Source organism: Rosa chinensis, chromosome 6, assembly GCF_002994745.2.
Source record: "Rosa chinensis cultivar Old Blush chromosome 6, RchiOBHm-V2, whole genome shotgun sequence".
NCBI lineage: Eukaryota > Viridiplantae > Streptophyta > Magnoliopsida > Rosales > Rosaceae > Rosa > Rosa chinensis.
The window spans coordinates 43,052,269-43,066,020 of record NC_037093.1 but is presented as its reverse complement, the minus strand read 5'-3'; the positions used below and the strand labels follow the sequence as shown (position 1 = coordinate 43,066,020).

Sequence of the window (13,752 nt, the reverse complement as noted above, 5' to 3'; positions counted from 1 at the left end):
AGTTGGAAGAACGTCTAATATCAGTGCGAATCCAAACTATAGGATGTAAAGCATATACATCGAATTCATTATGCAAGTGAGTTAAAGATTCGGTTGCAATGGTGATGTTGATATTATGATAAAGTCAAAACTCATAATGGGTTGAGAAGGTGTTTTCATATCAATATGATCATGTCATGGACCTGAGATTTTCATCTAAACTATGGCATATGTGCTATACATTGGAGAATTTAGATGTGGAGCCAAGGATGCACGTCTTTTAGTTTTAGCGTTTTTTTTTTTTTTCAATTATTTTTATGACACATTTAATTTAGAGTTAATTCGATTCAAGTCCTTTTTGTTATATAAAAATTAGATTTAGTCTGCACATATTTTCTTATTAATTGCGGTCTATTTGCTTTTTTTTAATAGTCCAATTTGCCCTTAGAACCAAATAAGGTATATAATTTCAAATTCACTAATTAGATCACAATTTTAGCTCAATTTTAAATTTTAAATTCAAATTCCAAAATTTACAATTCATCAATAAATAATTTTCAGACAAAGAAGACTAAATACATTCATATAAACTCAATATACCTAAGATGTAGGTCTAATACTTATATACCTACATTATAAGATGAAAAACATTAGAACAAAAATTCAAACATTATTGCTTCATTTTTATCTATATAGTAGGTATTTAAAGTTGTATCGTAGAGATTTAATCTATCTAGACATACGAAGCAGGGAAAAAAAAACATAGAATATAAATCAAAAGGTACAAATATGTATATATAGAACTTATACCTAATTAAAAGATAAAATGTATGAAAGAGAAAATGTGAGACAATGATGGAACCTTAGATATAGAGATATATAGAAACTTGATTTTTTTAAAAACTTGTGAAATCTTACCTATAAATAAGGCATGTAAATGTGAAATAAAAATGTCTAATCAAATTCTAGGACAAATCGTACCTATAACACCATAATCGATTCTATATTAAAGGTAAGCAAAAACTTCTTACCAAATCTATAATAAAAGTAGCTGCGAATTCTCTCTTATCTTGGATCAACAATATTGTAAATGTCTCCTTGCGCAAGCATGGAAGCAACCCATTGACTAATGTGAATTCTCTCTACAGTTCCTGATATAACAGGTCGGTTTGTGATAATTTCTAACAGCACAATCCCAAAGCTATAAACATCACTTTTCTCATTTAACCTGCTTGTTAGGTAGTACCTGCAACAAAGCCAAACCATGCAACTCGAATCACAATGATTTCGCAAAATTACAACGTTGGATTGAAGTTTGAAAAATCAGATACTTTGGCTTGGAAGTTTTCAGTCAGCAAGATGTTTGCTGATTTCACATCCTTGTGAATTATAGGTGGCTTACCACCATAATGCAGATACTCCAATCCTGCATTTCAAAATTCATCACAAAAACTTTCAACAAAAAGAGGTAAAAACATGGACCAAAATCATTAAGTTGCTGACCTTGTGCAGCGTCTATTGCTATTCGAAGTCTGTCTTCCCAACCCAAAGTAGTGGAACTGTCATCTAAATCCATGGTAAGGTATGATAATTTTATATAGGGTGCAGAAAAATGATGGTAAGGTATGTAAAATGATCATAAGTTATAATTTTTTTTAATGACGATGCATCAATTAAGGGTATTGTTGTGCTGATGACATATTATAATTGATATGGTTTTTATGAATACCAAATTGATTGAAAAACAACATTAACTCTCAATTTATTGATACATAAATTATTGATTGTTTTGAGTAATATTGTGCTGGGTAAATTTGGTATGTGAAAAAGTAGAAGTTGACTCATCATGCTAATATAGGAAAGTAAGCTGATGAGGATGCTTAGTCACTGGACCGCAATTAACAAAACTTTTTGTCCGGATTACAATCAAAACAGGTAATGGTTTTTGGATTTATAACTAATTAACTCTTTAATTTATTTCTTTTTTTTTTTTTTTTTTTTTAAAAAAAACCCCACCCCATTCTCACCCTTGATGGGGCTCGAATTCCTGACTTCTTATATATGAGACCAAAGCCTTACTAACCCACCAAACACACACACCCTTATTTCTCATTTTCTAAATTAATTTAAAATTATTCATTTTGAGAAACATTTAAATGGACAATGCCATGTCATTTGAGACTCATTAAATTAAGATTCTTTATTCATTACGATTTGATATTAATTAAGATTTAGAATCTCAAGCATTTTCCCACAAAATATATATATATATATATATATATATATATATATATATAGGGCCAATGATAAAATAGATCAATTTGAATTGTTTTATTATAATTCATGATACATAAATGTCCTTATGATAATTAAGGTCATATCTTCGCAACCTACCACTAGAGTTACATTTAATTACAAAAACTGCCACCACAGCCCTCTCTCCCTCTCTCCCTCTTCCTCAAGCGTGTACCTTGTCAACTGCGCCTCTGAGGCCGTCGCCTTCTGCTGCTCCGCTGACAACTTGGTCCTCTGCCAATCGAGGGCCTCTGAGGCCGTCGCCTTCTGCTGCTCCGCTGACAACTCGATCACACCCCAATCGAGGGCTTCTCCGGCTGCCCCTTCTCATACAATTCATCCAGATCTCGGAGATTCATTCCGGTTTCCGATGGCTCAGCCTCACGTAAACAAAGACGACAATCGTGACGATGAAGGTAATTTCCGTTTCTAATAGGCAATCAATTTCACCACTCTCAAATTCGATCTGGTTTTCTTCTCTCAATTTTCCATAGTGTTTCGATGCTCATTAGTAAATTGACAATTCGTTCATCCGGATCTCTTTGTTTATAGCCAATCTGTTTGACCTGATTGCATATTGTGAGGCGTATAAATCAGATTTTAGTGAATTATGGTGTAATTCTTGTTGATCTGGTTCGGTTTTGGTTGATCTAGTGTAATTCTGAGTTATGCGACTCTCATGTGTCAATCTAATAGCGGACTCATTGCAAATCTGCTTCATTTGCTTTGATTTACTTAAATTGTTGTCGTGGTAGATGCCATCAAGAACAGTGATTTAAAGTAGAACTAGAAAAAAAGCTTCGTGGTAAGATGCTTTCCTTATTATTATGTTTCTTGTCCATGAGATAATTGGGAAGCTGATAAGATGTAAGTATTGGATTACTCGGGTTTCTATATTCAATGTTAAGTCTGCATGTGATTTATTAATTTGTTGTTGTGTGTTGTTCTTTTCCTTTTTGTGCTCTGGATTGATTATCAGTTTTTTGATATTTACCCTACTTTGACTTGTTTTTTTGCTACAGGCTTGATGTTTATATTCTTGATTGTTTGTTGAAAAGGAAATTGACTACTTCTGCAAATGCATTTATGACTAAAAGAAAGGATGCTACGTACAGATCCAGTAGGTAACGTTTAGCTTTTGATACTCTTTTAATTTATTAGTAATAATAGTGTAACTGATGTATCACTTTTGAGTTGTTCCCTTTTGTTGTCATATTGACAAAATTCCACTTTGTATGTGTTTGCATAACGTTATTTTAGATGATTTCATGGTATATATTGAGTGATTTTCTCAAGAGTAAACACATTTTAGATTTGGTTATGCAGCAATTGATGCACCAGGAGAATTCCACTTTGAATGGTGGTACGTTTCTAGGACATATTCATTGCATGACTATGGAGTGACATATTGCATGTCACTGACCATTTCAATGTTATACACATGTTCCAGATCAAGTCACTAGCCAGCCTAGATTCCTAGTTAGTGAGGTCACTGGCCATGTCACAGTCATGACCATGTCACTGTTCATGTAATTGTTAAAGTCAGTATCAATCACATGTTACTTGCTAAGTTACTGGTGAAGTCACTGTTATATCCATGTCATTGGTCATGTCACATTACATGTCACTGTTATACGCATGTCACTAACCAAGTTGCTAGCTAAGTCACATTGGATGTCACTAACCAAGTTATGTCACTAGCCAGTGAAGCCCGGAGGAATGTGACATGGGTATGTCACTAGTCATGTCTCACTATGTTCTACTGAAAGAAGTTGGCCAGCAGGAAAAGGCATTATAGTCTGGAGACCATTTGCTGTTTGCTTTGTAAACTAACAAGTTCCTTCCTCAAGATTTTGCTTGCAGCTGATCTTGGAATGGCAGATATAAACCCTACTTTTCTGACTTTTTTTGTAGGCGGCCACCTGAAGTATCCAAGTAGAAAAGTTAAAAGGGTTATGTCTTAGATTAATGTTACTTCAAAACAAAGGCAACTAGGGGAAGACAGACCTGGCCGGCAACAAATTGAATGACTTGGTCTTCAGTGCTCAGTTCAGTACTAGCTGCTCTCACTACATATGCCATTGGATTTGTCCTGCTTCTTCGTCTTCAACCCTGCATTTAAACACGGAGCAATGGAAAGACCGGAGGCTCTCACCCGTTTTGAAATTATCATTTAAACACGGAAACAACTTTGGCTGCACAGACTTGTGTTCTACTCATCGGCTTGGGAGTTATATCTCAATCACTTGTAGTTTTGTACTGCTACCTAGCTTGTTGTTCAATAGTTCAGTTCGTAACGGGAAAGCAACAAAACAATATATTTACCCTTCTTTCTTGCTACCTTTAATTCAACATATAGCTTGACATGTATGAATCTTGTGCCATGATAATTTGATTCATTTCTCTCCAAGGTATTTATTTGAAACTTTGCCCTCATACGAAAGAACAAGAGAAAATGAAGAGAAGGCATTAAAGTAAGTGAATACTTGTGTAAAAGAAGAAATGCCACAACATCAGTGAGACCAAACTTAATCTTGAATAAATACACAAACAAGAAACAACAACAATGTCAAGACGTTCCAATTTACAAGACTTGTCTAAGCTTCTGATTACAGTTAAAACCAATGTACAACGATCCCACAAATAATAAAAGCAAATATCATCGATTAATCATCATTAATTGAATTCATGTTAAACCTATCATCATCATCATCATTATCAATAACCAGAATCAAATTCATGTTCAGTTTACAATGATATTCAATTGCTGAAGTGACTTGGTTAGTGACATGGTCAGTTACTTAGTTAGTGACATGTGATTAACAGTGACTTGGCTATTAACTTGTGACTTGCCTACTGACAGTTACTTGATCAGTGACATGGTCAGTTACTTAGTTAGTGACATGTGATTAACAGTGACTTGGCTATTAACTTGTGACTTGGCTACTGACAGTTTACTTGGTCAGTGACATGGTCAGTTACTTAATTAGTGACATGTGATTAACAGTGACTTGACTATTAACTTGTGACTTGGATACTGACAGTTACTTGGTGAGTGACATGGTCAGTTACTTAGTGACATGTGATTAACAGTGACTTGGCTATTAACTTATGACTTGGCTACTGACAGTTACTTGGTTAGTGACATTGTCAGTGACATGGTCAGTTACTTGGTTAGTGACATGGTCAGTTACTTAGTTAGTGACATGGTCAGTTACTTAGTGACATGTAATTAACAGTGACTTGGCTACTGACAGTTACTTGGTTAGTGACATGGTCAGTTACTTAGTTAGTGACATGTGATTAACAGTGACTTGGCTATTAACTTGTGACTTGGCTACTAACAGTTACTTGGTTAGTGACATGGTCAGTTACTTAATTAGTGACATGTGATTAACAGTGACTTGGCTATTAACTTGTGACTTGGCTACTGACAGTTACTTGGTTAGTGACATGGTCAGTTACTTAGTTAGTGACATGTAATTAACAATGTATTGCTTTCATTATATGTCAAACAAAAAAGTATACAACCACCAACAAAATTCTGGTAATTTCTCTCTTTATTCCAGCTATAAAAGTGCACTTCAGATACAAAAGTATGAGTAATACAACATCAACATTATTCCACAGCCTAAAGCATTTTGGAGCAAATACAAAATTCCCTTCCAATCCAATCGAGCTGAGACAATCCTCATTATTTCTTCAGCCCTTCTATGGTATTGTTGGACTGGTTTCCAATATACTTTTCAGATTTCAGTACATTTTGATAATTACAGTGAGTTAACCTAGCACATCACGTACTCATTTCTTCCTTTGGGAGAAACAAAGACTCGGAAAAAGTAGGGCTGCTGTCCAAAAGACTGGGTGCTTACTGATAACCCGAGTGAAACTGCAAATGTGACTAGATGAGTCGCAGACCTTTTCGCAGGAAATGCCCAATGTCATCATATGCAAAAAGGTAAAATCCTAAGTTCATATCATCATAAATTCCCTGCAAACAGAGACAATTGACCGAGATTTAATTGAGTCACACTTGATATCTCTTTTGAATCCACCATCGGGTAATAAGAAATCAAGAGAAGCAAGCGAGAATAAAGCAAAATCAATCAATTTCTATCTCAAAGTTGGCTGATTATATTCCTAAAAAAGATTGATCCAACAGTGCCCATTAGTTTGAGAATTATACTAAACCAATTCAAAGAATGATAAACATCAACTATAATACCTCCAAGCACTAAAAAATTACTTCATGTAAATAGACTTCACTCATAACAAAAAAACAAAATTTTCAATTGAGCCACACTTCAAAACGCTTTTAGGCCTAAAATGTATGTTCTAGTACCTAGTTTTAACAGCGGCTAATATGTTAAAGATGTGAATTACAATCCATAATTTTGACAAGCCTATAAAGCAAAGAGATACTGCAACGTACTAACCAAACCCCCTTGCATATAATTATCAAGAAAAAAAGTTGAACAATATACCAGCATCTCACACCAGATTTGAACCACCACAAACACATCATGTCAGGTTTGAAAATGAGTTAAATAAATGATATACCTGGCAGCATCAAATACGGGCTTTCCATTCCATCTATGGTTTACACAGTTTCAAAGCCACAATCTCAGACAGTAACCAAGAGGCAGAGCATGCCAATACAAAGAAACTTGTTGATAAATTATAACAAAAATCTCATCCATAAGGGAAGCAAGACCATACAATTTTCATGCGTTACAGCTAAGATTCAATCATCTTAACACATATAACAAGGAAATCAATCATCCTAAGATTCAATTAAACAACAATTAAATGAATGATTAATCTAATGACTCAAATAAGCAGCTAAAGAATTCAAACTTCTTATCCGAAACACAACAATTCAGGATCGCGAAACCAGATCAAAAAAGCTGAATCAAATTGAAGAGAGAAGCGAGCTTACGTTGATGTCATCACCGGAGGAGATCTCCTAGGTGGCCTTCTGGCTGAATCAGTAGGACCCCACCTTGTTCAGAATATGATCCCTGCAATTTCAATCTTTCCATTGTTGCCGACGACGACGTGTTTCGGCTTGATCGCAGCGGAAGACGAAGAAGAAGAAGAAGAAGAAGAAGAAGAAGAAGTGACGTGATTAAGGTGAAGAGCGATGAAGCCAGAGATCGAGAAAAAGATAACAAAGCTGTGGATTGAAGCTCCAAAACCGAGATTATATATCGTCGTAGACCGACAAAGCACAATCGGAAGTTGGCGGCGGAGAGAGAATCTTCGATCAAATCGAATCAAGCTTTCTGATCAAAAGAGAGAAAATTTGAGCTTTGAAATTTTGATTGAACAGTTATAAACATTTGTTACCTTTAGGGGCAGAATTGGAATCAAAAAAATTAAAACTGACATTTTTTAACATCATCTCATTATTCATAAGGACTAAATTAATATTATTGACAATTCATTATGAACCTTTTTATCAAGTGGGAAACTAGGTGACTAGACATTTTCCCTCATTTCCCTTACAAAATAACTCCTTCATCATTCTAAAATATATATATATATATATATATAATTACTAGAAATCTTGTGTATGCAAGGAAAGCCCTAAGTACCGCCGACAACCTGCTTGTGTGACACCACCAACACCACCCCTAGAGGCGATCAACATCCTTGTATGGAACTGTAGGGGTATTGTAAACTTTGAAACGCAACCGAGCCCTTATTGATCTCGTCCATGCCAAGAAACCAAGCCTCATCCTCTCCGCAACCCTATCTCGAAAGAGTATGATTAACTCTCTCACACACCGACTAGGCTTTCAAGACATTTGTTTTGAGTGTTAAGAGGATCGAGTTGCAAGGAGTAACCCTGATCTGGAACAATGAAACACATGCTGACCTAGGATCATATTCTGCACATCACATTGATGTCATGATTGGGAAACCAGGAGAAGAACTATGGAGATTCACTGGCATATATGGTTTTGCAGATCGAGGGCAAAGAGAACATACCTGGCAATTAATCCAATAGCTTGCAGGGGAGGATCGTCAACTAGCCTGCTTATAACTAGGGATTTTAATGAAGTTATGTCTTCAGCAGATAAGTCAGGAGGCTCACCGAGATTAGCAGCAATAATACCACAGTTTCGCCATACCATGGCTCAATCTGGACTCATAGACAAGGGGTTCACAAGGTGTAGATTTACTTGGAGCAATAAATTTACAAAGGAGAGACTAGATCGGAGCTCCGATTCACCACAATGGAGAGCTTGATTCCCATTCAGCAGGGTCATCACAATGAGTCCCAGTGAATCTGATCACTGTCCCCTTCTCATAGAGGTCAATGGTGAGAGGAATTTGCGTAGAAGAGCTGCACGTCGATTCATGGTATGGAAATGAGGATTACAATGCTATTATCCAACAAGAATGGGTTACACCAACTACGGTCAATGCGCTCAGACAACTTGGTTATAAAATCAAACAAGCAAGCAAAAAGTTGTCACGGTGGCATCAAACAGAAGATTGAACCGAGGGAAATTCAGGAGAAATTCTTCGACCTAATGAAGCAGCCTTACTCTCCTGAGCAATATGAGGAACAACGAAATCTCCATGTGAAGCAGAGCAGTTTACTTGCATTACAAGAAAAATATTGGCATCAGAGGTCTAGGGCAATCTGGCTCAAGGATGGAGTCAGGAACTCTACTTATTTTCACAGAAGAGCTAACAGTAGATGGAGTCGTAATACCATTCAAGGATTGGAGGATGAACAAGGTATTTGGCAATCTGAACCTTTTGAAATACAACGTCTTCTCATGAAGTATTTTACACAAGTCTTCTCCACCGAAGGCACTGATCAAAGAGCCCTTCGAGAGGTTATAAATGCCACACCGGTCAAGGTAACTAACCATATGAATGATGAGCTCACAAAACTCTACACTGATGAGGAGATAAAAAAAAAAGCAGTCTTTCAAATACACCATTCTAAAAGTCCAAGGCCGGATGGCATGACACCCTTCTTCTATCAAAAATACTAGAGTACGGTAAGCTTTGATGTGTATACTGCTATTAAAAATTTGCTTGCTGATGGAGAAATGTGGGATGAGTCGAATTATACACACCTATGTCTGATTCCAAAGATAAAGGTTCCAAAAGTGGCTATGCACTTTCGAGCAATTGCTCTATGCAATGTTATTTGCATAATATGTTCTAAGGTTATTGCTAACAAATTAAAATGTTGGTTACCTGATATCATCTCTCTTATTCAAAGTGGCTACGTACTTGGACGTTTAATTTCTGACAATACTCTTGTAGCCATAGAAGCTGCACATTTCATGCACAAGTTCCGGAATCAAGAAGCATGTTTTTTCTCTCTCAAACTTGATATTAGTAAAGCCTATGATAGGCTAGAGTGGAACTTCCAAGAGGCCATTTTAACAAAATTGGGTTCTCAGCCTTAGTGGATACAAATGATCATGAAGTGTGTTGTTTTAGTTCATTACTCTATCTTGATTCAGGGTGAGCCTACACCAGTTATCTCTCCCATAAGGGGAATAAGACAAGGAGACCCTCTGTCACCGTATCTCTTTATATTGTGTGCAGAAGGCTTGTCAGCACTTATATCCAAGGCAACTGATTCCAATATAATTTCTGGCCTAAAAATGTGTCCAGAAGCTCCCACCTTACATCATTTGCTATTTGCTAATGACTCTTTTCTCTTTGGCTCCGCTAATGCAGAGGAATGCACTCACTTTCAAAGAATACTGGACGTCTATTTGAAAGCATCAGGATATAAAGTCAATTTTCAGAAGAGCATTGTGGTGTTCAGTAAAAATGTCCATGCTAGCAAACAACAAGATTGGCTTCTATTCTTGATGTGAAATGTGTACTCCTCCGGTACCTTGGACTTCCTCTAAGGGTTGGTAGATCCAAGACTGCAAACTTTGAATACATCAAAGAGAAATTGTCAAAGAAGCTCATCAGTTGGAAAACCAAAATTCTCAGCAGTGCGGGTAAGGAAATTCTAATCAAAGCTGTTACACAAACTATGACACTATAAGCAATGAATTGCCACTTGCTACCTAAAGGGCTCTGTGATGATATACACCAATTGTGTGCCTCATTTTTTAGGGGTGACACTGAGGGAAAAAAAAAATTCATTGGAGGATTTGGGAAAGATTATGCCTTACAAAAAATGAAGGTGGAATGGGATTCAAGAATGTATATGCATACAATTTAGCAATGCTGGCTAAGCAAGGGTGGAGGTTACTCTCTAATCCTACATCTCTTATTCCTAGGCTATACAAAGCTAGATATTATCCCAATTCTTCTTTTTGGGAGGCTGTGTTGGGACTTGGGAGAGGCCCCTTCTTTCTCTTAGAGAATCATCCTGCAAAGTAGATCAATCCTAAATGCAGGTGTACATTAGCGCATTGGGGATGGTAGTTTGGTACACAATTGAACTGACAAATGGATAGCTGATTGTCCTTAATATCGAGTTCATAAGCCTCCCAACTCTACGGCATAAATGGTCTGGGAATTAATTGATGCAAACACCAAAACATGAAAGCATGATGTTGTACATTCACTCTTCCCTGGTGACATTGCTGAAAAGGTACTTTGCATTCCACTAAGTCCAAAAACAAGTGAAGAATGAGTTTACTGGAAACCAGAAAAAAAAAGGGTACTACTCTATCAAGTCCGCTTATTGGATCGCAAGAGAAAAAGTCCTAAGTACAGCCATGGCCTCCACATCACAAGGTGATCCATTCAGACCTTTGTGGCAGAGAATCTGGAAGTCAAAAATTCTAGGTAAAGTTCAAATAAATGCTTGGCGTGCTTGCAACAATTTGCTACTCATAAAAGCTGCTTCTCTTCTTAGAAAAGGCTTTACAGGTGACACTAGCTGCCTCCTCTGCCCTGCCAAGTTTGAGGACATAACTCATATTTTCTTCAAGTGTCCTGCACCTCAAAATATTCTCTCAGCACCACCATTTAATTTCCAACAACACATTGCACCAAATATGGACTTCAAGGTTTGGATTTAGACGAGGCAACAACCATGTAGCAGGATGTATTTGATAAACTGCTCATGAGCCTTTGGGCAATCTGGAAAAACTGAAACAACATGTTCTGGTACGGTACTTCTCAACGACACATGGACATGATTGTTGCACTGTCATGGCTAGAAGAATTCAGGAAAGCAAGACAACCAACTCAAACAGCTACAGTGTCAAAACTGAAAATTAAACAAGTAGAAACCGGACACTGAAGGCAACCAGAAACTCAATATCGAGTGCCAAATCAAACCAGAGGTGGACTTGGTGGAGTCTTAAGGGACTCACAAGGAAACTTTAAGGCTGCTTTTACATTACCGGTTCCAATGAATTAAAAAGCGCGCCTTGAGGCGCGCCTGAGGCTCAAAAAGCGAATTTCCGGCCTGAAACTGAGTGTGTTTCAATGGTTAGGCGACGAGGCTGCTGAGGCGTCCTTCAAGGCGCGAAAGGCGTCAAAAACAGAGCACAAGGCGTTAAAGGCGTACGCTCAGGAAAAAAAGAAAAATGACGTCGTTTTGGTCTTTTGGAACAGATTGGGTTTAAAAGCTACAGAGGTCGCGACTGAAGGTGTTGGACAGCCGATTTCAGCCCTCTCTCTTCCAAAACGTAGCAAATTCGAGTTAGGGCTCGATTTTTCGATTCACAGCAGTCAATTTGAAGGTATCGGAGCTCGATTCGCAGCAGGCCATTTGAAGGTATTGGAGTTCGATTTGCGGCAGGCCATTTGAAGGTATTGGAGCTCGATTCGCAACAGGTCATTTGAAGGTATGATTCCAATTGATTCCATTATAAATCTTCATAATAGTGTTTGAACCTAGGCTATACTGATCTGGGTTTGAGTTGTTCCGGTCTAAACAATCATATATGATTATATGTATATGGGTCTGAGTAAATGTCTTACTTTTGGGCATCACTTGTTGATGGGTGGACATCGAGATGATGTGGGTTCTAATCTTTCATAGGAAATCTGCAAAATTTGACTGGTTATGTTTGGAGAAGTTGGAGACAGATACATTTTGACTGGTTATGTTTGCAACTCGTTTTGGTTCAGAAGTTGAAAGCCAGTAGCCCAGTATACTAATTTTGCCAGTAGCCCAGTACACTAGTTTTGGCTCCAGGTTACTGATGTTTTTATTCTTCTCAATTTCTAGGTACAGTTCATGAATGGACAAGAATTCCCTAATCTTACATATCTTGATCTGTCTGTTAAACAGTTGTTTGGGCAAATCCCACCAGAAATTGGTCTTCTAACAAATCTCTTGAGGTCTTGCACCTAAATGACAACCAGTTAAATGGTTTAATTCCTCACGAGATAAGTCAACTTTAGTTTCTTTCTGAGCTTGCTCTGAGTGACAACAGTCTAGAAGGTATGATTCTGGTTTCTCTGGGTAATTTGATATGTATTGAGTTTGAATTCTGAATGTGATACATATCTAAACATATCTGTGGATTTTTATGTATTAATGTTTTCTGTTTATGTATGTGTGTGTGTAACAAAAATTTATATCGTAAGGATTACGCCTTATGCGCCTTAGGCCTCAAGGCTGCAAGGCTCTCCCGAAAACGCCTCGGGTACGCCTTTAGCGTTTTAAAACATTGACCGGTTCAACATTTAGAGAGTGCGAAACAGGTAGAGCTGCTGGCCATCAATGAGGGACTGAAACTTTTGTGTTCCTTTCCAAGGCAACCTGTCATGATTGAAACAGACTGTCTTGAAGCTACTTTGGACCTCAAAAATCCTAGATGTATGATCTGTTACCATATGCAGCAATAATGGCTAACATTCAAGTTCTATTGCGGTCCAAAACGGAACTGTAATAGGGTGGCTCACAGGTTGGTTGGTTTAACTTTTGATGACATGTACTAGCCTTGGATTGTAACTCAGGCTAATCCCTTATCAATAAAGATCATTCATTTACTATAAATTAAAAAAAAAACCTTAATCAAATTATCAATTTTCAAAACCACAGCAAGTGATTCACTAGATGCATTGGATCATCCTACGTGAACATTCAAGATGCGGAACCCTCATGTCATACGTTCAAATACTTCACTTAATTATAAACGTGACCAGTAGAGAAACTACAATGCTTTGTTAACTATACGGGCCCTATTAATCTCTGGGCAAGAAGGGATATTGACTCAAAAATAATTCTTTTTAGGAGGAAAATTGTATATACACATTATTTGTTAATACACACTCATGTTAGCAGTGGAGTTGTTGGTCGACCGATAGGGACATAGGGTCAATAGTATGAAGTTAGGGACGAACAATATGTGGGGTCAAAAGTCGATCGGCTTTGGGGTCACTTGACTCCTTCCAATTTTCTCTCTTCATAATTCAGTGTCGACATCATTTCAATTCCAAAATAGTTACGTATCCGCAAGGATGAATGACTCAATATTCCCAAATCAAAAGTATATGCCAAACTATGATTGCTTA

The 13,752-nt window shown here is 37.2% G+C and overlaps 1 protein-coding gene and 2 long non-coding RNA genes across 3 annotated transcripts; 1 reads left to right on the top strand and 2 right to left on the bottom strand.

The window, feature by feature from the left end:
* Positions 1-1,044: 1,044 nt before the first annotated feature.
* On the bottom strand, positions 1,045-1,555 carry LOC112171375 (probable LRR receptor-like serine/threonine-protein kinase At2g28960). Its single transcript, XM_024308571.1, has 3 exons — positions 1,483-1,555; positions 1,279-1,405; positions 1,045-1,225 (listed from the first exon to the last, which is right to left on the bottom strand). The coding sequence occupies exons 1-3, from the start codon at positions 1,553-1,555 to the stop codon at positions 1,045-1,047; spliced, it is 381 nt and encodes a 126-aa protein (XP_024164339.1).
* Positions 1,556-2,382: 827 nt separating this feature from the next.
* LOC112174048 lies at positions 2,383-4,684 on the top strand. The gene is made up of 3 exons (XR_002925817.2): positions 2,383-2,690; positions 3,297-3,398; positions 4,189-4,684. It is a non-coding gene; the product is annotated as an uncharacterized LOC112174048 (long non-coding RNA).
* Positions 4,685-5,816: 1,132 nt separating this feature from the next.
* On the bottom strand, positions 5,817-7,608 carry LOC121050161. The gene is made up of 2 exons (XR_005802182.1): positions 7,214-7,608; positions 5,817-6,265 (listed from the first exon to the last, which is right to left on the bottom strand). It is a non-coding gene; the product is annotated as an uncharacterized LOC121050161 (long non-coding RNA).
* Between the last annotated feature and the right edge of the window lie 6,144 nt (positions 7,609-13,752).